This window comes from Bos indicus x Bos taurus, chromosome 4 (assembly GCF_003369695.1).
Source record: "Bos indicus x Bos taurus breed Angus x Brahman F1 hybrid chromosome 4, Bos_hybrid_MaternalHap_v2.0, whole genome shotgun sequence".
Classification (NCBI taxonomy): domain Eukaryota; kingdom Metazoa; phylum Chordata; class Mammalia; order Artiodactyla; family Bovidae; genus Bos; species Bos indicus x Bos taurus.
The window spans coordinates 20,524,182-20,547,148 of NC_040079.1; the positions used below are offsets into that span (position 1 = coordinate 20,524,182).

Here is a 22,967-nt window from a genome sequence, read left to right on the forward strand (position 1 = left end):
ACATATTAGAAGTGGCTCCTTTGAAGTTTTTGGCTATTAAATCCAATGTATTGTGGCTCTCACAGGAAGTTGTCTGCTTTTTTTTTACCCCTGGTGTATGGGTTATACTTTCCTGTTTCTTTGCACAGTTGTAATTTCTGGTTGGAAACTGGACATTTTATATAGTATTGTAGTGACTCTGGGTACTAGTGTCCTGCTTTTCCCAGGGTTTGTTATTATTATTTGCTTATTTGTTTAATGAGTGGGTGAATTAATTCAGTGAACTCTGTTTCCCTCTGACTGTGTTAAGCATTTGTTTGTGTTCCTGGGGGGTGCAGAGTTGGATATGTCCACGTGTATCTTGGGATGACTGTGTTTTGGACAGGGCCCTCCTCCATGCTTTCCTTGACCACATCCAGATGTTAAACTCTATAGCTTTCCAGGTGACTGCTCCATTGATTCCAACAATGCCCTAGGATATAAATTGCTTCTCAGCCTGATTTTTTTTTTTTTTAATGAGCTCACTCGAAGGCATAGATTTTTAGGTCACAGCTTGAAGTTTGTTTTGTGACCACGGGCAGGATCATCCCAGCTGTTAAGAAGAACCTGATTCTTCTTATTCTTTCCTGCAAACTAGCTGGTTTACACTTCATTCAACTTGTGTCTGACTACTCTCATTTGTCTTTCACCACAAGCTTCCTGGTTTTCAGATTGTGCTTAGGTTTGGACTTAAAGACTCCATTACAGATGAAGTTGGTTTAGGGGGGAAGAGATCCAAAGTTACCAGTTTTAAGACCTGCTTTACCCCTCTGTCAAAATCTCTTGCTGAGCTCTGATACTGAGAAGGAGAGGCAGTGGCGTGCTTTTTTCCTCTGTGTGACACTCCCAGTTTAGTAACTGAGCACTCATTGAAAGAGTGTGCAGTAGCCTCAAGTCTTGTCTTACCTTTCCTGGTGCAGGATCCCAGCTTTATAAAGTAGCTGTTGCAGGGCAGTCTGGGTCCTAGTGTTTTCAATATGCAGCAGCAGCAAAGGTGCTCTTTGTTGTGAATGGCAGTTGGGTGGAGGAGGGGCACCTTCACCTGTTGGTTGCACTTACCTGGGACTTAGCTAAGAGCATCAGGTAGCTTTGGGAGGATGAGAGGTGCTAATGTCCTGTCCCTCCTAGGCAGATGCTCTCTGAGTGGTAACTGTGTTTAGGGAGCACCTTGTGTTCTTGGCGGTGCCAACCTGGAATAGAGTTCCCATCTCACCAAGCTGAGAAGGGAGGAAGAGAGGGGGCAGGTTTTGGTTCCAATACCACATAGTATTGTTTTTCTTCTTGATTTTCTTGAGTGAGTGTTTCTTCATTTCTCTTGTGCTCTTAGTATTTCCAGATACTTCAAATGATACATTTTAAATAATTTTCAGCAGTTTTGCTGGGGAATGAGGTCATGGAGCTACTTACACTGTCAGTCTGGAAGTAGAACACAGAGGAAACTTTTGAAAATATAAGTCACATCCACAGCCATTCCTCTCTCTAAAACTCTGGTTCTCTTCATTTATTTTACAAAGAAAGCCAAAACTAGGGAGGTTCAAGAGTGAGGGACATATGTATACCTATGGCTGATTCATGTTGATGTTTGGTAGAAACCAACACAATTCTGTAAAGCAGTTATCCTTCAATTAAAAAATAAATAGCTTAAAAAAAAAAAAAGCCAAAACTGTTCTAATGCCTTGTGATGAATCCTTCCAAGATCCTGAACCCCTACTCTGACCTTATCTGAAATTGTTCTTCTCCTTGCTTATTCTGTTCCAACCTCTCTGAATTTGCTGTTTTTCAACCATTTTAGGCAGTTTTCCTTTTTGGGGTTTCTCTACTGATTTTTTTCTTGCCTTTTCTGTTCTCTTCTCACATATCAGTTCAGATCAGTTCAGTTCAGTCTCTCGCTCATGTCAGACTCTTTGCAACCCCATGGACTGCAGTACTCCAGGCTTCCCTGTTCATCACCAGCTCCCAGAACTTGCTCAAACACATGTCCATTAGTCAGTGATGCCATCCAACCATCTCATTCTGTGTTGTCCCCTTCTCCCCCTGCCTTCAATCTTTCCCAGCATCAGGGTCTTTTCCAGTGACTCAGTTCTTTGCATCAGGTGGCCAAAGTATTGGAGCTTTAGGTTCAACATCAGTCCTTCCAATGAATATTCAGGGTTGGTTTCCTTTAGGATGGACTGGTTGGATCTCCTTGCAGTCCAAGGGACTCTTTAACAGTCTTTTCCAACACCACAGTTCAAAAGCATCACAGTTCTTCAGTGCCCAGCTTTCTTTGTGGTCCAGCTCTCACATCCATACATGACCACTGGAAAAACCATAGCTTTGATTAGATGGACCTTTGTCAGCAAAATAATGTCTGTTGTTTTTAATATGCTGTCTAGGTTGGTCATAGCTCTTCTTGCAAGGAGCAAGCGTATTTTAATTTCATGGCTGCAGTCACCATCTGCAGTGATTTTGGAGTCCAAGAAAGAAAGTCGGTCACTGTTTCTCTATTTGCCATGGAGTGATGGCACCTGATACCATGATGTTAATTTTTTGAATGTTGAGTTTCAAGCCAGCTTTTTCATATGCATGGCTTATTTAGGTTCCTCCATTAAAATGTTACCTTCTTAATGAAATCTACTCCAGTTGGCCAATTTCAATTGCATCCTGACTTTGGTATCTTCTGTTAATTTGAGCAAACTCTGGGACATGAACAGGGAAGCCTGGTGTGCTGTAGTCCTTGGGGTCGCAAACAGTCAGACACAGCTTAGCAATTGAACACACACACACAGCATTATCACCTTTTATCATACTTAATATACTGACTTATTATGCCTTTTGTTTTGGGTTTGAATTGGGACAGGAAACCAAGGTTTGCCCTTTAGGGTCACCAAAGTATCTCAAGGACTTAGACTAGAATTTGAAACAAGAGCTTAATAACTATTTCTTGAATCACTGAGTAAAGGATACAATGAACTTTTAGGTGGCAAAAATCTTCACTGGTCAGCCATCTGACTTTTCTAATTAAATCTTTTTACCTAGAGAGAATCATAAGTAATGTTATTGGTATACTAGATGCAGTTAGAACAACCAGTTAGTTTTCTTGTAAGAAAGCTTAAATATGCCTTAAAAAAAGATAAACTTGTTCTGCCTACCATACTTTCCATAGTAGAACTCTTTTCCAAATTGGCTTGAATTAGATACTTTTGCTTCAACCATTTTAAATGTGTTTGAAAACTTTTATTTAAGGGAAAATTGTAGCAAACTTTTTTCTTTAAAATTGATTTTTCACAAAATGATCATCTTCAAGTTTTTTGTACATGTAAGTTTTCATAGTGTTAGGTTTTTGAAAACATATTTGTTTGCATTTCTTTATGGCTTTGATTAGATGGTTTGTCATCTTTGTTGTCTTCATATAGCTGATAAATTGGTAGATTTTATTGAACAACTTCCCCAAATTAACAATCACATTGCTCTAACTATGCAAATGAGTACTATATGCAAGTTAGAAATTATTTTTTAGTAGTGTTACATCATAAGAAAATAGAAAAGCCTTTGCCTTTTTCACTGATACATTCAGAGAAGTGTATTACTATGTCTGCTGTGTATTTGCTGCATGAAAACTTGTAGAGATTGGCACAGTTTTGTTCAGTGACTCTTCAAATATGTGCTTACACATGTATGGATGAATGAAGAGGTACTTTCCTTTCCTTCAGCTCCCTTCCTTCCTCCATCCTTTCTTGTTTTCCTTCTATTTGACACTTATTTGTTAAGTGTTTGCTCTCTGCCAAGAATTCTAGGATTTTTGGATACGTTAGCAAGCAAAACAGTCTCTATCTTCATGGAGTTTGCTTTCTGTTGGATAAACATTGTTTGTCTCCTTCCACCCTTATCTGCCCCTTCTGCAAAAACTGCTTAGGGGACGTGATATATTATGTGAAGTGACTTGTATGCTGATGAGTACAGGGAATTCCCTGACAGTCCAGTGGTTAGTACTCAGTGCTTTCGCTGCCGGTACCTGTGTTCAGTCCCTGGCTGGGCACCTAAGATCCCACAAGCTTCACAGTGCTGCCAAAAAAGAAGAGAATATGAAGTACAAATAAGTTGCTGAATAAAGAACAAATTGGTGTGGAAGTAGAGAGCAATTCCACATAATCAATTTTTTTGTATAACTGCAGCTTAACCTTTTATGAAAGAGAATTTAAATTCTTAGGTAGATATTTTTCTGTAAGAAAATATCTAAACATGATGTTTATTTCTATGAGAAAGTAAGTAAGCTTTCCTAACTTTGGTGGAGGCAATCTTGAGTTCTGTTGTAAATGTACATTTATGGTATATGTATATTGATACTTTGGTATTTAATTTAAGAAGGGGAAGAGGTACTGGCACTGATACTCAGTCAGTTGACTTACCTTGCTCTTTCACTTAGCAAACTGTTCCTAGCTACCATTCAATCTACTTTTGCCTTTGTGTAGTTTATATATGCTTTGTATAATGAACAACTTAGAATGTTCTTTCCTATTTTTGAAGAGGATTGTCAGTCAAAACTGATGTATAACAAATAATTCATTCCTTCTTTTATTCATTATTCATTCATCAAATACATGAGTGCTATTTATTCCCAGCCAGGTGTAGCTGCTTGGTACATGTGACACACCAGTTAACTTCTCTCCTGAAGTTTCCATTCTATTGAGAATAGACTGTTAAAGAAACAAGCATTTATAGTTATGAAACATTGACTAAGTAAAATGTAAGCTGTGTGGTATTGTACTTACATTTACTATAGGTTTTTAAAAAATATTAGTTTATAGTTCTGTGTATATATTGAATGTAAGGTTTTAATGGAAACTTAAGGGGCTGTTCTTTTTTTTTTACTTTTATTTTGTATTGGGATATAGCCAATTAACAAACAATGTTATGATACCTTCAGGTGAGCAGTGAACGGACTCATCCGTACATATACATGTACCCATTCTCCCCCAAACTTCCCTCCTGTGCAATATGCCACATAATACTGAGCAGAGTTCCTTCTCCTGTACGGTACGTCCTCATTGTTTGTCCACTTTAAATATAGCAGAGTGTACATGACTACCCCAAACTCCCTAAACATCCCTTTCCTCTAACCCTCCCACTGGCAGCCATAGGTTTGTCCTCTAAGTCTGTGAGTCTCTTTCTGAAAGTTCAATTAAGATACTGTTCTAATTACCATTCAAAACGTGTGTATGTATATGTCATATCTATAAATAGCTTTTCTATTATGTGTAATTATAGTATACATTCCTGTATACTGTATTCAGGAATGTAATTTCTATGTAACTATTCAATGGACTTGTATCACACACATGTTTAACTTACCACAAATTCACTGCCAGATTGACAGAAAACTAGAGGAATAATTTGGAGAAGGAAATGGCAACCCACTCCGTCGTTCTTGCCTGGAGAATCCCAGGGACGGAGATGCCTGATAGGCTGCCGTCTATGGGGTCACACAGAGTCGGACACGACTGAAGCGACTTAGCAACACAGGATTAATTAATTTAAATAAAGCAACCAAATACTTAAAAACCTTTTTTCAAAAGTGCTGTGTATATAGCGTGTATATAGTGTATATTTTAATTTTTTAGTAAAATACATGTAACATAAAGAACTATACAGCAAAGAGGTTAATGATCCAGATAACCATGATGCTGTGATCACTCACCTAGAGCCAGACACCCTGGAATGTAAAGTCAAGTGGGTGTTAGGAAGCATCACTACGAACAAAGCTAGTGGAGGTGATGGAATTTAAAATAGCTGAGCTATTTTAAATCCTAAAAGTTCATGCTGTGAAAGTGCTGCACTCAATATGCCAGCAAATTTGGAAAACTCAGCAGTGGCCACAGGACTGGAAAAGGTCAGTTTTCATTCCAATCCCAAAGAAAGGCAATGCCAAAGAATGTTCAAACTACTGCACAATTGCACTCATCTCACACACTAGCAAAGTAATGCTCAAAATTCTCCAAGCCAGGCTTCAACAGTACGTGAACTGAGAATTTCCAGATATTCAAGCTGGATTTGGAAACGGCAGAGGAACCAGAGATCAAATTGCCAGCATCCATTGGATCATAGAAAAAGCAAGAGAATTTCAGAAAAACATCTACTTCATTGACTACACTAAAGCCTTTGACTATGTGGATCATAACAAACTGCGGAAAATTCTTAAAGAGATGGAAATACCAGACCACCTTACCTGCCTCCTGAGAAATCTGTATGCAGGTCAAGAAGCAACAGTTAGAACCAGACATGGAACAACAGACTGGTTCCAAATTGGGAAAGGAGTAGGTCAGGGCTGTATATTGTTAACTTGCTTAATTTATATGCAGAGTACATCATGTGAAATGCCAGACTGGATGAAGCACAAGCTGGAATCAAGATTGCAGAGAGAAGTCAATTGCTTCAGATACACAGATGATACCATCCTTATGGCAGAAAGCGAAGAGGAACTGAAGAGTCTTGTGATAAAAGTCAAAGAGGAGAGAGAAAAGGCTGGCTTAAAACTCAGCATTCAAAAAACGAAGTTCATGGCAAATAGATGAGGGAGACAATGGAAACAGTGAGAGACTTTATTTTCTTGGGCTCCAGAATCACTGCAGATGGTGACTGCAGCCATGAAATTAAAAGACACTTGCTCCTTGGAAGAAAAGGTATGATCAACCTAGACAGCATATTAAAGAAGCAGAGATATTACTTTACTGACAAAGGTCTGTGTAGTCAAAGCTATGGTTTTTCCAGTAGTCGTGTATGGATGTGAGAGTTGGACCATAAAGAGATCTGAGCACGAAAGAATTGATGCTTTTGAACTGTGGTGTTGGAGAAGACTCTTGAGAGTCTCTTGGACTGCAAGGAGATCCAACCAGTCCATTTTAAAGGAAATCAGTCCTGAATATTCATTGGAAGGATTGATGCTGAAGCTGAAACTCCAATACTTTGGCCACCTGACCTGCCTCTTGAGAAACCTATATGCAGGTCAGGAAGCAACAGTTAGAACTGGACATGGAACAACAGACTGGTTCCAAATAGGAAAAGGAGTACGTCAAGGCTGTATATTGTCACCCTGCTTATTTAACTTATATGCAGAGTACATCATGAGAAACGCTGGGCTGGAAGAAGCACAGCTGGAATCAAGATTGCCAGGAGAAATATCAATAACCTCAGATATGCAGATGACACCACCCTTATGGCAGAAAGTGAAGAGGAACTCAAAAGCCTCTTAATGAAAGTGAAAGTGGAGAGTGAAAAAGTTGGCTTAAAGCTCAACATTCAGAAAACTAAGATCATGGCATCTGGTCCCATCACTTCATGGGAAATAGGTGGGGAAACAGTGGAAACAGTGTCAGACTTTATTTTTCTGGGCTCCCAAATCACTGCAGATGATGACTGCAGCCATGAAATTAAAAGACGCTTACTCCTTGGAAGGAAAGTTATGACCAACCTAGATAGCATATTGAAAAGCAGAGACATTACTTTGCCAACAAAGGTTTGTCTAGTCAAGGCTATGGTTTTTCCTGTGGTCATGTATGGATGTGAGAGTTGGACTGTGAAGAAGGCTGAGTGCCAAAGAATTGATGCTTTTGAACTGTGGTGTTGGAGAAGACTCTTGAGAGTCCCTTGGACTGCAAGGAGATCCAAGCAGTCCATTCTGAAGGAGATCAACCCTGGGATTTCTTTGGAAGGAATGATGCTAAAGCTGAAACTCCAGTACTTTGGCTACCTCATGTGAAGAGTTGACTCATTGGAAAAGACTCTGATGCTGGGAGGGATTGGGGGCAGGAGAAGAAGGGGATGACAGAGGATGAGATGGCTGGATGGCATCACTGACTCGATGGACATGAGTCTGAGTGAACTCTGGGAGTTTGTGATGGACAGGGATGCCTGGCGTGCTGTGATTCATGGGGTCGCAAAGAGTCAGACACAACTGAGCGACTGATCTGATCTGATCTGATAGTTGATTTACAGTGTTGTTACTTTCTGCTGTAAAGTTAATCAGTTATTCAGTTATTCATACACATATATTCACCCTTTTATAGCTTCTTTTAATATAGGTCATTACAGAGTATTGAGTAGATTTCCCTGTGCTATACAGTGCATGTGTGCGTGCTAAGTCACTTCAGTTGTATACGACTCTTTGCGACCCTGTGGACTTTAGCCTGCCAGGCTCCTCTGTCCATGGGATTCTTCAGGCAAGAATTTTGGGGTGGGTTGCCCTACTCTCCTCCAGGGGATCTTCCCTACCCAGGGATCGAACTGGCATCCCTTATGTCTCCTGCGTTGGCAAGTGGGTTCTTTACCACTAGCGCCATCTGGGAAACACGCGCTGTACAGTAGGTCATTATGATTTATTTTATATATAGTGGTGTGTATGTCAGTCCCAGTGTCCCAATCTATCCCTCCCCTCTTATCCCCCTGGTAACCATAAGATTAAACCCCTAATTTTATACATGAGAAAACTGATAGTGGCAAAACTGGGTCTGTAAACTGGGATTCCTGAATTGTTTATAAATATATATGTCATTAAAAAACTTATATTTTGAAATAATTATAGATTCATTAGATATTTCATTTTTCTAATTATTAACACAAGTCAGGTTTAATTTTCCTAAAGGAGATGAAAATAATTTCTTTTTTAATTTAATTTTTTTGTCATTTGAATTGCAGAAAGGTTTGTCATAGCAATACAGATAATACAAATTTTCAAAATGAAATTAGTACCTCCATTTTATCTTTTGTGATATGGGTTACATTTTGGTGTAAAACCTTTAATATGCTTTATTTTCTTTGAGAAACAAAATATACACATACAGGTTTTATATATTTGTATTGAAGTTACTGTATATTTATGTTAGTTGCTTTTACAAATTTAAAAAAATCTGTATAATAAACATCTTTTGGTTCAGCACACATCAACTTAATAGCTGTATCATTATTTTCATAATAATTTGCCAACTGATGGACAGTTAACATTGTTTATAGTTCTAGTCATATGGGCAATGCTGCAAAACCTACAACAAAGTACTTGGTGCATATGTGAGTATTTATGTAGAATAAATTCGTAGGTGGTTTAAAGGAATGGTTAAATGCACAGATTCTGGGGCTAAAGACTTCCTGGAATGAATTCAGGCACCACCACTTAATAGCTGTGCAATTTAAGGCAAGGTGGGGCTTCTCTGGGGGCTCAGATGGTAAAGAATATGCCTGCAATGCAGGAGACCCTGCAGATTCTATCCCTGGTTCAGGATGATCCCCTGGAGAGTTCAGTTCAGTCACTCAGTCATGTCTGACTCTTTGCGACCCCATGGACTGCAGCACGCCAGGCCTCCCTGTCCATCACCAACTCCTGGAGTTTATTCAAACTCATGTCTGTTGAGTCGTGATCCATCTAACCATCTCATCCTCTGTCATCCCCTTCTCCTCCTGCCTTCAATCTTTCCCAGCATCAGGGTCTTTTCCAGTGACTCGGTTCTTTGCATCAGGTGGCCAAAGTATTGGAGCTTCAGGTTCAGCATCAGTCCTTCCAATGAATATTGAGGACTGATTTCCTTTAGGATTGACTGATTGGATCTCCTTGCAGTCCAAGGGACTCACAAGAGTCTTCTCCAACACCACAGTTCAAAAGCATTAATTCTTCTACTCTCAGCATTCTTTATAGTCCAACTCTCATATCCATACATGACTACTGGAAAAACCATAGCTTTGACTAGATGGACCTTTGTTGACCAAGTAATGTCTCTACTTTTTTCATACCTTTTCTTCCAAGGAGCAAATGTCTTTTAATTTCATGGCTGCAGTCCCCATCTGCAGTGATTTTGGAGGCCCCCAAAATAAAGTCTGTCACTGTTTCCACTATTTCCCCATCTATTTGCCATTAAGTGATGGGACCAGATGCTATGATCTTAGTTTTCTGAATGTTGAATTTCAAGCCAACTTTTCACTCTCCTCTTTGATTTTCATCAAGAGGCTGTTTTGTTCTTCTTCACTTTGTCTCGCTTGTGTCCGAATCTTTGCAACCTCATGGACTGTAGCCCATCAGGCTCCTCTGTCCATGGGATTCTCCAGGCAAGAATTCCCTGAATGACATACCCTGAATGGCAGCCTACTCCAGTATTCTTGCCTGGAGAATCCCATAGACAGAGGAGCGTGACGGGCTACAGTCCATGAGATCGCAAAGAGTCGGACACAACTGAGCGACTAACACTTAAGGCAAGGTACTCTTTGTGTTCGAATTTACTCTTTGTAAAGAGGAACTTATTTCAGTGATGATCTCTGCTTTGTGGGGAGACTAACTTTGACAGGCTGGTGCAGGGAAAATGCTATCTCACTGTTTACTAACTAAAGAGGTTGATCATCTTTTTGTATATTGTAATCATTTGTACTTCTTTTGTGAACTACTGATCATATTCTGTTCTCATCTTTTCTTCTGACTTATTTGCCTTTTAAACATTGCTTGTAAGATTCCTTTGTATATTCAGGACAGTAACGCTTATATACAGTGAATATATCCTTTATTCTATTGCTTGCCTTTAATTTGTTTAGTTGATTATATTATCTTTTATGAATTTATGTTTTTATCTTAGGAAGACTTTCTGTATTCCAAGTTTTTAAAAAATTCTATTTTCTTCTAACACTTTAATAGTTTATTTCACTGTGTAACTCTTTAGATCATCTGGGATTTATTTTGATTGCAGTGTGAGATGGCTATATACTGTTTCTTTCTCAAAATAGACAGAGCAGGATCCTGTTACCCTTTATAAATTGGGTCCATCCTTACCGTATTGATGTTGTCTCTTTTATCAAATATTGAAATCTAATTCATTATCTGTTTCTAAATTCCTTATTTAGGTTTTTTGATCTTTTGTCTGTTTTTGTATCGGTATCAAATTATTTGTTACTATAGCTTTGTGGTACAGTTCAATATCCGATAGCACAAATTCCCAAGTTCCCCCTTTGAAAAGTTTCAAAGCATTTCTCATGCATTTACTCTTTCATGTAAACTTTAGAGTTAATTTGTCAAATTATATAAATAAAAATCTCTGTTATTTGACATAACATTTTAATTTAACAGTGACTTTTGCCTAAAATTTTCAATTCTCCATAATCTAAAAAGATAAATTATTTAATTTTTTAAAAGACTTTGAAACATGGAGGTCTGTTTGTTCTCTTTCTCCTTTCTCTAGGCTTTTAGTAGCCTTTCTACAAGAAAAAGGAATATTTTCATTTGTTTAATATGTGCTTATTTTCCCAGAAATGAAATTTTTATTGGCATGTTAATACCTGTTTAATTGTAAACAGCTAGCTTCTGTGGCACATTTTTTCAGCTCTTATATTTTCTGTGGTTATGGTTTGATATTAACACATACTGGACATCTGAAGCCTCTCTTCTTTATTAAATTTATTTGTAAATTAGGACACATTTTAGACTACTATAATACTCTTAGTTACGTGGCAGTATTATTACTACTAGCTTTTAGGTCAAATATAAGACAGTTTAAATTTAGAATATGTTTTAAGATGAATGTGCTTCTGTATAGTATTTATTACTCTAAAATGTGCTATGATTAGTACTGGTTTTGTATTAAATGTTTTAGCTAAAAGAGGAACTTCTTTTCCTCCTTCTGTTGAATCAAAAAATGTAACAACCTCTCAGGTCTTTTATCTTGACATGGAAAATGCTCAGAATTCCATCTTCTGAGATAGCAAAAATTGATCTGACTAATATTTTTCATTGTTGATAATATGATTCTTGATTGTTGAAAATGCCATTGTTTTTCAGTAGTAAGCAGTGTATTTTGTTTTTTCTCATGCAGGTCTTTGAAGTTCTACGGTTTAGTTCTCAGTGCTGAACTTCCTTCTCCCTTAAATTATTATAAACTTTTGCTGCTGTTTAATAAAAGTGAAGATGTCTCGCAGTCCTGACGCAAAGGAAGACCCTGTGGAATGTCCTCTTTGCATGGAGCCCTTGGAGATAGATGATATCAACTTTTTCCCTTGCACCTGTGGCTACCAGATTTGCCGCTTTTGTTGGCATCGAATTCGCACTGATGAAAATGGGCTTTGTCCTGCATGTAGAAAGGTAAATGCTCCAAAATAACTTTGTGTTTAGTTTTTTCCCCCATGCCTATGAGCAAGTAGATTTTAATAGAATCTACACAACTCAGGTGAGATGAAGTGTGACATTATATTCTTAAGATATCATGAAGTGTAATGAACACTGCCCTAGGAATCAGAGTCTCAACATTATGGTTAACTAAGTATATTACCTTGCTAAAGTCATAGAACCTCTCTGGTTGGCCTTTAGTTTTCTTATCTGAGGAGACTGACAGTCAGTGGTGGTGGTGGTTTAGTCGCTAAGTCATGTCTGACTCTTGCGACCACATGGACTGTAGCCTGCCAGGCTCCTCTGTCCATGGGATTCTCCAGGCAAGAATACTGGAGTGGCTTGCCATTTCCTTCTTCAGGGGATTTTCCTGACCCAGGAATTGAACCCGGATCTCCTGCACTGCAGGCAGATTCTTTACCAAGGATTAGGAGTAGTGAGAGGCAGTAGATTTAGATAGGATAATGTCAGATTGGAAAAACAGAGTCAGTTTTACATCTGGGGAGAAATTTACTTTAGTTTTCTAGTACAAAATAGAGAAGTTTTGATGTTTACTGAAAGAGTGTGAATTAAAATGACAAGAGAAATCCTGGTTCAGAAGGTAACTCTTACTCATTTGTTGACAATTCTAGGCTGACGAGTGCTCTCCCTATTGTACACTTAAGGAAACTAGGCCTTCTTAGTAATTTGTCTAAGGCATCAACTGATGGGTAGTAGGTTCGGTGGTCAAATGCAAGTCCTTTGAATCCCCTCTAAATAAAAAAAAATGTATGATTTTTAAAGTAATTTTCTGGGTCTAGTTGTTTTACTAAGCAGATACAGCAGTTATAGTGTAGTGAATGACCTGTTAGAATGAGTAGGATTGCTGCATCTCTGTTTTGAAGGTCTTTATTTGTTACTTTAGGGGTTTATGCAAATATCTATTTTTTGCCTTCTCTTTAATGTCTGTGTATGATTTAAGCTTTCTTTTCTCTTTACCCATTAAAAGAGCTCTTGGGTTCATTATTACTAAATTTTGATAAAGTAGAAATGTGTTTTAGATACCTGCATTATTTAAAAAAGAAAAAAAAATTAACAACCAAAAACTCAGAAGACAATGCGTTGTCCAGTCTTTTATTTAAAATCTAGTGGGCAGTTAACATATGTTATATGAATGAAAAAAGGTGAGATCTATTTAAGTGTTAATTAACGTAGTTACAAAACTATATATATAAATATGTTTTATAACAATACAGGTAGAAGAGTTGAGGATGACAGCAAGATTTTGAACTGAACAACTAGAAGTAGAGAATGGCTGTTAACTGAGACGGGGAAGACTGTAATAGGAATAGGTTTTTTGAGAATATCAGGAACTTGGTTTTAAACATGTTAGGTTTGAGATTCCTATTAGAGATCTAAATGGAGATAGTGAATAGACAGGTGAATTTATTCAAGTTGGTTTGGATATGGAGTTATAACTTTGGAAGTTATCAATATATAGAATGTTTTTGTAAATTAATGACACTGAGTGAAATCACAAGAGAGGGTCAGTGGAAAAGATGAAAGATTATGCTTTCCAACATTTATAGAAAAAGAGAAAAAAAATCCATAATAAAGAAATATGAGATGAGTCATTTGTCATAAGTAGACCAGGAGTATATTTTTTTTCTTCCTGTTGATTTAATATCCACAACTCTTAGAACCTCTCCTTAGTCTCTTAACTATCAGACCTTGCTCATACCTATCCCATGGCATGAGTCGTGGAATGCAGATAGTACAGGTCAGGCAAAGTCTTCGAATCTGACTTAGCTTTGCCGGAGAGTGCTGGACACCCAAAATTATGAAGCTACCCATCTCAGTCAGGGACCAGAAGATCTTTACATCTTTGGAGACCAGCTTCAGTGGTTATGTTAACACAGAAGGAAACCACAGGTGTTTCTGGAGAGGACCATGAAGCTATAATTTACATGTAGCCCAACCCTGTGGGCAAAAGTCTATAGAAGGCATTCTGTGAGATGGCCAATTGAGATGATTTAACTAAACTTGGAGATGCAGGTGGAGGCTAATAAAAGCCAGCACCTGATTTTGGCCCACAAGATGATACCTGTCTTTTTGCAGAAAGGGCCTCTTTTGTTTACATAGCTTTGAAAAGCAGAGAGAGGAAGGTTTTAAAAACATGAAGTTGAACATTTCTCTTTGGTCCTAGTTGCTGAGCTTGGTGGGGTCAAGAGGACCTTAGCGCCTCCCTAAACATAGGCGCAGGTCATTCTTTAGACTGCCTTTGCATGTTCTTTTAGTGCAGCGTATCTGAGAAAAATACCTGGTGGAAACAGCAGCTGTGGGAACATGGGTGGTACATTGATGTAGCACCATACAGTGCTGGTTCTCATGAAAACTAGAGACTGGCCAAGGAAGTAAAACTTCAACAAATGTGTTATTTTAACCTCAGAAATAATGGAATCTACTGCATCCATGAAACAAGAATAAGATGGTGTAAAAAAATTCAGTGAACAATAAAGTTATTGAAAATTAAATATGATAACAGAAATAAGGAAAGAGTTGGAGGATGAAGTTGAAATGATCTCTTAACAAGTAGTGCGAAAAAGCAAAGACTATTTGACAGAAGAGAGAACTTTGATTTGAGGATCAGTCCAGAAGGTCACATGTCAAATAAGTTAGTGTTCTAGGAAGAGACTACAATGATAGAGAGGAAAATTATCTTCAATAATATGACTTAAGAATAGTCCCAGGACCAAAGGTTATATTTTCATATTAAAAAGAAACAAAAGAATACAAAAATATTAATTTAAAAAGATACATATGTTCCTTGTATTATTTATAGTAAAAAAGATATGAAAGCAATATAACGATGGATGAATGAATAAAGAAGATGCGATGTGTACACACAAACACTCACTGACGCACTCACCCTTGGAATATTACTCATCAAAAAGGTAGAATCTTGCCATTTGCAACAGCATGGGTGGACCTTGAAGGGTCAATGCTAAGCAAAATAAATTAGAGAAAGACAAATACTGTATGATTTCACTCATATGTGGAATACATAAACAAAGCAAAATAAATGAACAAACAAAATAAAAACACAGAGATACAGAGAACAGAGTAATGGTCATCAGAGGGGAAAGGGCAAAGAGGGAGGGTGAAATAGATACAGAGAACAGAGTAATGGTCATCAGAGGGGAAAGGGCAAAGAGGGAGGGTGAAATAGATAAACGGCATCAACTGGTGACAGATAGAAACTAAATTTTTGGTTGTGAGCATGCTGTAGGGTACACAGAAGTAGAAATGAAACGTTGTACACGTGAAACTTACAGAAGGTTATAAACTAGTGTTACCTCAAAAAAAAAAAAGAGAAAAACCCCAAGAATCAAAAATGCCTATCAAGTGCCAGGCACAAACTTTTTAAATAATAGTTGTTTAGGTACTAAACAAAATCAAGGACCTTTTTAAAAATGTTTGTTTATGGCTGCACTGGGTCTTTGTTGCTGTGTGCAGGCTTTCTCTAGTTGTGGTGAGCAGGGCTTGCTTCTCTTTGTTTCAGTGTATGAGCTTCTCATTCGGTGGCTTCTCTTGCTGTAGATCACAGGCTCTAGGCACGTGGACTCAGTAGTTGTGGCACCCTTGCTTACTTGCTCTGTGCCATGTGGAATCTTCCTGGACCAGGGATTGAACCTGTGTCCCCTGCATTGGCAGGCAGACTCTTACCCACTGTACCCCCAAGGAAGTCCAACAAACTTTTATTTTTAAATATCAAAATAACAAAGAGAAAGAGGTTCTACAAGTTTCCAAAGAGGAAGAGGTAGGTTGCACATAAAAGATCAGGAATCGGTCATTTTAGACTGATACGTGGATAGCTAAACATTAGCCTTTCCACGTAAGTTTTTAAATTCATTTGTCATTTTGTACAAAAAGCCTACAGGAATTTTGATTGAGATTGCATTGAATAAACAGGTCTATTTGAGGAAAAATGACATCTTAAAAATGTTGATTTATGTAGTTCATGTGGAGAAAAATCCCATGGACGGAGGAGCCTGGTAGGCTGCAGTCCATGGGATCGTGAAGAGTCGGACATGACTGAGTGACTTCACTTTCACTTTTCACTTTCATGCATTGGAGAAGGAAATGGCAACCCACTCCAGTGTTCTTGCCTGGAGAATCCCAGGGACAGGGGAGCCTGGTGGGGTTGCACAGAGTCAGACACGACTAAAGCGATTTAGCAGCAGCAGCAGCAGCATGTAGTTCATGAATAAGGTTTATTTTTCTACATTTCAGAAACACTGTTCTGTAGTTGCAGTGTACAGAGTAGTGCAGCATGTTTTGTTATATTTGCCTATGACTATTTTATGTTTTTTGAGCTGTGGCACATGATATGCCTTTTAAGATTTCATTTTCTAATTGTTCATTTTTATAGGTAGAATAATTGATTTTTGTTAAGTAGATTTGTTAGGATTTTCTAAATAGATGATTACACCTTCTGTGAATTAAGACAGTTTTATTTCTTCTCAGTCTTTATTTTTTAAAAATTATTTTCTTGCCATATTGCACTTGGGTAAGTTGGACATGACTTAGCGACTGAACAACAAAGCTCTACACTATATTCTTGGATGAAAGTGTTACAAGCACATATCCTTGTTTGTTTCCCATCTTAGTGGGAAGGCATGGGGTATTTCATTATTAAGTATGTCACCATTTTTTTGTAGATGGTCTGTATCTGGTTGAGGACATTTGCTTTTATTCTTTGGTTACTGAAAGTTTTTAATCATGAGTGGGTGTTGCATTTTGTCAGTGCCTTTTCTGCTTCTGTCGAGGTGATCGTGTGTTATCTCCTTTGTTCTGTAGAAACAGTGATTTAGGTTGATTGATTTTTTTAAAAAAATCAACCTTCCCTTCCAAGGGTAAATCTTGTTTGATTTATGTGTCATGATGTATTATCCTTTTTATTTTCAATTTGCTAATATTTTCATAAAGAGTTTTGTATCTGTGCTATGAGAAGTATTTATCTGTGGCTTTCTTTTGTATTGTTTTTAGATTTGGTACCAAAGAAATACTTGCTTCAGGAAGTGTTTCCTCCTCATCTGTATTCTGAAAGAGTGTACATGTGACTGGTTTTAATTCTTTTTGATTTCCTTCCCAGATTCAGTGTTGACACTCTATCAGGAGGGCTATTATGAAAACTGGATACCACAGGATTCTTCCATATCGATTTCTGGAACTCTTTTTGTATTAGTTCACTCTTTGTGGTATTTTTGCCCTGTAAATTTCAGTTGCTTCAGCCTCTTCAAATTTTGAACACTGTCCCTTCTGCTCAATGTGACTGTTAGAACCAGTGCCAGGGTCCAGTAAGTGCCAGAAGAGCAGAAAACTGGGACACTCATGGTTTTTATCTGCCTTATTTCTTTTCTCTCAGAGGTCATAGATCTGCTTGCTGTTCATTCCCTGTTGTTCAATGTCTGAAAACAGTTATTGCATACATTTTGTCTAGTTTTCTAGTTGTTTATGCTGGTATCCCTAGTCTCTTAACCATCTAATCTGCCATAGCTGGAGGTAAAGGTGTAAAAATAATATTTGAACTTTGTAATAATGTAATTATGACTATTGGCCTAACGAAATTAGAATGGAAGGTTAGAAAGTGGGCTTGGAATATGTTGTTAGGCTGGCTGAAAGAAAGCTAAATCTTGATTTTGCCTAATATAATAATATTTAATACTGAAAAAATCAAGAAGTAGCAGTACAAGCATGTTATTTAATGATGTGATAGTAAATGACAAAAGAATCATGTGAAAGAATAAACAGATTATTTTTAGGGAGAGGCAGCTGTTGAGGGGGAAGCATATAGGGGACTGCTCTATTTCCTGATAAACCTTGTAGAGCTAGGAACACGTAAGAAATAGATCATTAAACTAGGAGGGGAAAAGAGTGGGCAAATGGAAACCATAGGAAAGAAAGTATAATTGTACTGATATTATTTAGTCATAATCAGATTCAAGATCGACACATTTTGAAAGTAGTTAAAGAGGATATTTTTCTTACTGATTAAAGATCCCCTAGAGTCACAAAACTTTTATTCACATAGTAGAGCTCTGAAGTATATTGAGCTGATGTAAATACCAGGAGAAACTGCACCCACTTTCATAATCGAGGGGCTTCTAACTTCTGTAGTTTAGAACTATGTCACACAGAGTCAGACACGACTAAAGGGACTTATTAACACATATGCACATGAAGTACACAGAAGGAATGAAAAATTTGATTAACACAGTTAGCAAGTATGTGTGTTTGTGCACACATACAACTTTGTACAAATAAATTTGTACAAAACTTTAAAATACAGTGTATCGGGCACAAAAATTGACTATCGATCAGTTCTAAAATGTAGAACTCACTTGTGTATTTCTATTTATTTTGCTTGAGGTTTGTAGGGCTTTTTGAATCTGTGGATTTGGTGAATTTCATTGTTGCTGTTCAATCGCTAAGTTGGGTGTGACTCTTTGAGACCCCATGGACTACAGCAGGCCAGGCATTCCTGTCCTTCACTACCTCCTGGAGTTTGCTCAAACTCATGTCTAGTGAGTTGGTGATGCCATCCAACCATCTTATCCTCTCTTGCCCTCTTCTGCCTTCAGTCTTTCCCAGCATCAGGGTCTTTTCCAATGAGTCGGCTCTTTGCATCAGGTGGCCAAGGTATTGGAGCTTCAGCATCAGTCCTTTCAATGCATAGTTAGGGTTGATTTCCTTTAGGATTAACTGGTTTGATCTCTTTGCTGTCCATGGGACTGTCAAGAGTCTTCTCCAGCCCCACAATTCAAAATCATCAAATCTAGAGTTTCATTAGTTCGGGAAAAAATTAAGCTGTTATCTAGTCAGCTGTTGCCGTTTTTCTCTTTCCTCTCTTTCTGGGACTCTGATTAAATATTTTCCAGTTCTTCTCACTATCTGCCATGTCTTTTAATCTCTTTTTTGTTTCTTTTTCTTCCTTTAATGCATTATAGATGATTCCTTCTAATCAATTAATTTTTTTAGGTCTAGTCTCAGTGCAGTTCAGTCACTCAGTCGTATCTGACTCTTTGTGACCTCATGGGCTGCAGCACGCCAGGTTTCCCTGTCCATAACCAACTCCCAGAGCTTGCTCAAACTCATGTCCATCGAGTCGGTGATGCCATCCAACCATCTCATCCTCTGTTGTCACCTTCCCCACCTGCCTTCAATCTTTCCCAGCATCAGGGTCTTTTCAAATGAATCAGCTCTTCGCATCAGGTGGCCAAAGTATTGGAGGTTCAGCTTCAGCATCAGTCCTTCCAATGAATATTCAGGACTGATTTCCTTTAGGATTGACTGCTTTGATCTCCTTGCAGTCTAAGGGACTCTCAAGAGTCTTCTCCAACACCACAGTTCAAAAGCATCAATTTTTCAGTGCTCAGCTTTCTTTATAGTCCAACTCTCATATCCATATATGACTACTGGAAAAACCATAGCTTTGACTAGATGGACCTTTGTTGGCAAAGTAATGTCTCTGCTTTTTAATATGCTGTCTAGGTTGGTCATAGCTTTTCTTTCAAGAAAGCAAGTGTCTTTTAATTTCATGGCTGCAGTCCCCATCTGCAGTGATTTTGGAGCCCAGGAAAATAAAGTCTGTCATTGTTTCCATTGTTTCCCCATCTATTTGCTGTGAAGTTCTGGAATCTGATGCCATGATCTTCGTTTTTTGAATGTTGAGTTTTAAGCCAGCTTTTTTGGTTTTCTCTTTCACTTTCATCAAGAGACTCTTTAGTTCCTCTTTGCTTTCTGCCATGAGGTGGTGTCATCTGCATATCTGAGGTTGTTGGTATTTCCCCCTGCATTCTTGATTCCAGCTTGAAGTCATCCAGTCTGGCATTTTGCATAATGTACTCAGCATGTAAGTTAAGTAGTGTATAAGTTCTAGTCTACTGAATTTTAAAATTTTGTTTTCCATTTCTGAAAGTAATGTATGTTCTTTTTTGCTACTTGATTTTTTAAAAAAGATTTTTATACCCTGCAGATATTTTCAAGTTTGTCATATATTTGTTTAAACTGATAATCATCCTTGTTTTAAAATCTGTCCAATAATTCCAGTTGCTGAAGTCTGTGAGGGATGTTTATGCTGGTTGTTGTTCGTGTTATTTCTTTCTGTGATTTGTTGTCTGATGGGCTTCATGGTTGTCACTGAGTCATTTGTGCAGTTCTCTGAGGCCCAGGATAAATTTGCCGTCCTGTAGATAGGCTTTGGTTTGCCTTCTGCGGGAACCTGTGAACGTTGCCATTAGGGATGCCTTAATCTTTTGTTCTCTCAGGTGCACATCTTCCCTGGGGCTGGTTTCACCTTCTCTAGGATGGTTTTTTCCTTCACTCTTTTCCTTTTTTCTTATCTTGTTCTGACCTTTCTGTAAGTCTGTACTTAACCCTAAGAGAATATGAGCCCTTTAGGGGTGAACTGGTCTCATCTTATCATGGGAGTGATCTCCCCAGAACTCTTCACCTTAGACTGGTTTTGGACTTTGAATGCTGTGCTTCTTCCCTCATTTGTCCCTCTGTCCCATTGGTTGTTACTCAGCCTTTCCACTTATCTCTTTGGGTTTTGACTTTTATCCAGAAATTTGCTTGGGACTTCACCGCTGCAGATCATTATTGTTTTTAAGATGTTGGTTTGAAAAGTTTTACCCAGTATTTTTCATTGTCTTTAGCAAGAGGAAAAGATGAAGCTGTAAATTCATTTATTAGAAAATGAAGAGCAAAAATAAATGAACTTATTTCTGGGTTAAGAAACTAGGAAAAGAATAAACATTATGATAGTAGAAAGTAGGGATTAAGTAGAATTTAATGAAATAGGAAAGCTGTATTTCCATAAAAGTTGGAGCTGGTTCTTAAAACAACCAATAAAATAATCAAAGTCCTGGTAAGTCTGATCAGAAAATAAAACGGAAGACACATCTAAATATACATGTAAATTGGGAATAAAAGTGGAAACATAACTACACATATGAAAGGAATTAAGTGATTATATTAAAGACTATAAACCATCTTAATTAGTAGTTTGGCAATCTATTGACAAATTAACACTACTAAAAATATTTTGCTCATTTAAAATGCTTCTCCAGAAGCATTAGTTTGTAACATGGAGTAGAAAATTTTAAAGAAAAATTTTTTGCTTATAGCTTTTTATTTGATCCTGTATTCCTAGAATATTAGGTTTAACATTATCTGTTTCAGTCAAAAAGTAGACCAGATGTATTTTTCTTTATATTCATTTTTAGTACTAAGGTTACTAGTTTTGTGAGTCATAGTGTTTTTCTGCAGCTGTTCAAGTTATGTGTTTTCATCTCCCATCTTTAATCTAGCTTCTTTCCTCATCTTATTGTATCATATGATTAATTTTCTATCGGATTTGTAGAGTAGGTATTTAATGGTGGTGTGTGTGGAGGAGGAACCATCATAGAATGTGTGCTTTACCAGCTTTTTATGAAACCTGTAGACAGGTTGAGACTAATAAAATTTTGTATATTTTTCATTTGTGTTTAGGTTAAATTACCAGATTTCTATTATCTGAAACAATTTATTTAATTCTTCCTAACAACAGAGATGCAGATTCACAAATATGTTAAGATTAAGAAGTTTTTTTTTTTTAATTTTTTTTTCTAGGGATTTTTTTCTAGGAACAGCCCCCTCTATGCCACTTGCACAGATACCAAAATCCGTGGATGGTCAGGTCCCTCATATAAAATAGCATAGTGTTTGTGTGTAACTTACACACATCCACCCATGTAATTTAAATCATCTCTAGATTATGTATAGTCTCCAATATCTAATGTAAATGATGTATAAATAGTTGTAAATACAATGTAAATGCTATGTAAATAGTTGCTAGGTGCATGACAAATTCAAATTTTGGTTTTTGGAACTATTTTTCTAGAATTTTTTCCCCCCAAATAATTTCATTTGGTTGAATCTGAGGATGTGGAACCTGCAGATATAGAAGGCCAGCTGAAATAATAACTGGTTTATTGAATGCTTCTGTGCAGGACATAGTTTTAATCATTTTATAAGTGTGTTGCCTTTTTAAAATTCTCACAGAAACCCTCTGAATAAAGTACTATGATTCCCATTTTATGGAAGACCGAGGCAGACAAATTACATAACTTAGCCAAGGTCTCTCAGTAAAGAAAAATCCAAGATTCAAAGCCAGTTTGCAGCTCTCATTCAGGCTGTTGGTAGTCTTGGCATTAGCAGGAGGAATGAAAACAAAATTGTAATGATGAGAGAGAAGAACATTACAGTGGTGTAATTGCTGGTATTTATTGAGGGATTACTGTGGGCCAGTTACAATGATTGCTTTACGAGTGTTATTTTTACACCAGCCTTTAAGATGATTTTCATTTTACTTACATGGATATGGAGACATAGAGTTCTATTGACTTGTCTAAAGCCATGTGGATAATAAGTGCTGAAGCTAAGTTCAAACTCCTGAGCCATAGTATCTGTGTATTGTTTATTTGCCCATCTCCTTTGACAGGAAATGTCTACCTATTAAAGAATAAGTACTTCATTAATCTTCAAACACATAGTACGTTTTCATTAAATATTTCTTGATTGTAATACAATAAATCCATATTTAGATGATATTTTGTACTCTTTGCCCCTTACATAGTACCTTAAAAGCTTAATTTTTCTGTAAACTGTGTACTAGGCATTGTTGGTAATACCAGGTTGGTTTTTAAAATTTTAGAATCTTTGGTGATATTTTAAGTTTCAGCACTAAAAGTGGTTTAAAAAGTATTTAAAAACACTCTTATGTAACATTTAACTTTTATTAAATAAAAAGTTTAGAAGA

At 37.3% G+C, this 22,967-nt stretch overlaps 1 protein-coding gene across 6 annotated transcripts in view; it reads left to right on the forward strand.

Moving 5' to 3' along the window:
- Positions 1–22,967, forward strand: part of CNOT4 (CCR4-NOT transcription complex subunit 4) — a 152,501-nt gene that overhangs the window by 62,507 nt on the left and 67,027 nt on the right. For all 6 annotated transcript variants that reach the window (XM_027538907.1, XM_027538908.1, XM_027538909.1 and 3 more), the window contains exon 2: positions 11,835–12,100. In XM_027538907.1, the coding sequence (XP_027394708.1) occupies positions 11,927–12,100 (174 nt within the window). In that variant the 5' untranslated portion in view covers positions 11,835–11,926. The remainder of the gene's footprint in view (positions 1–11,834; positions 12,101–22,967) is intronic.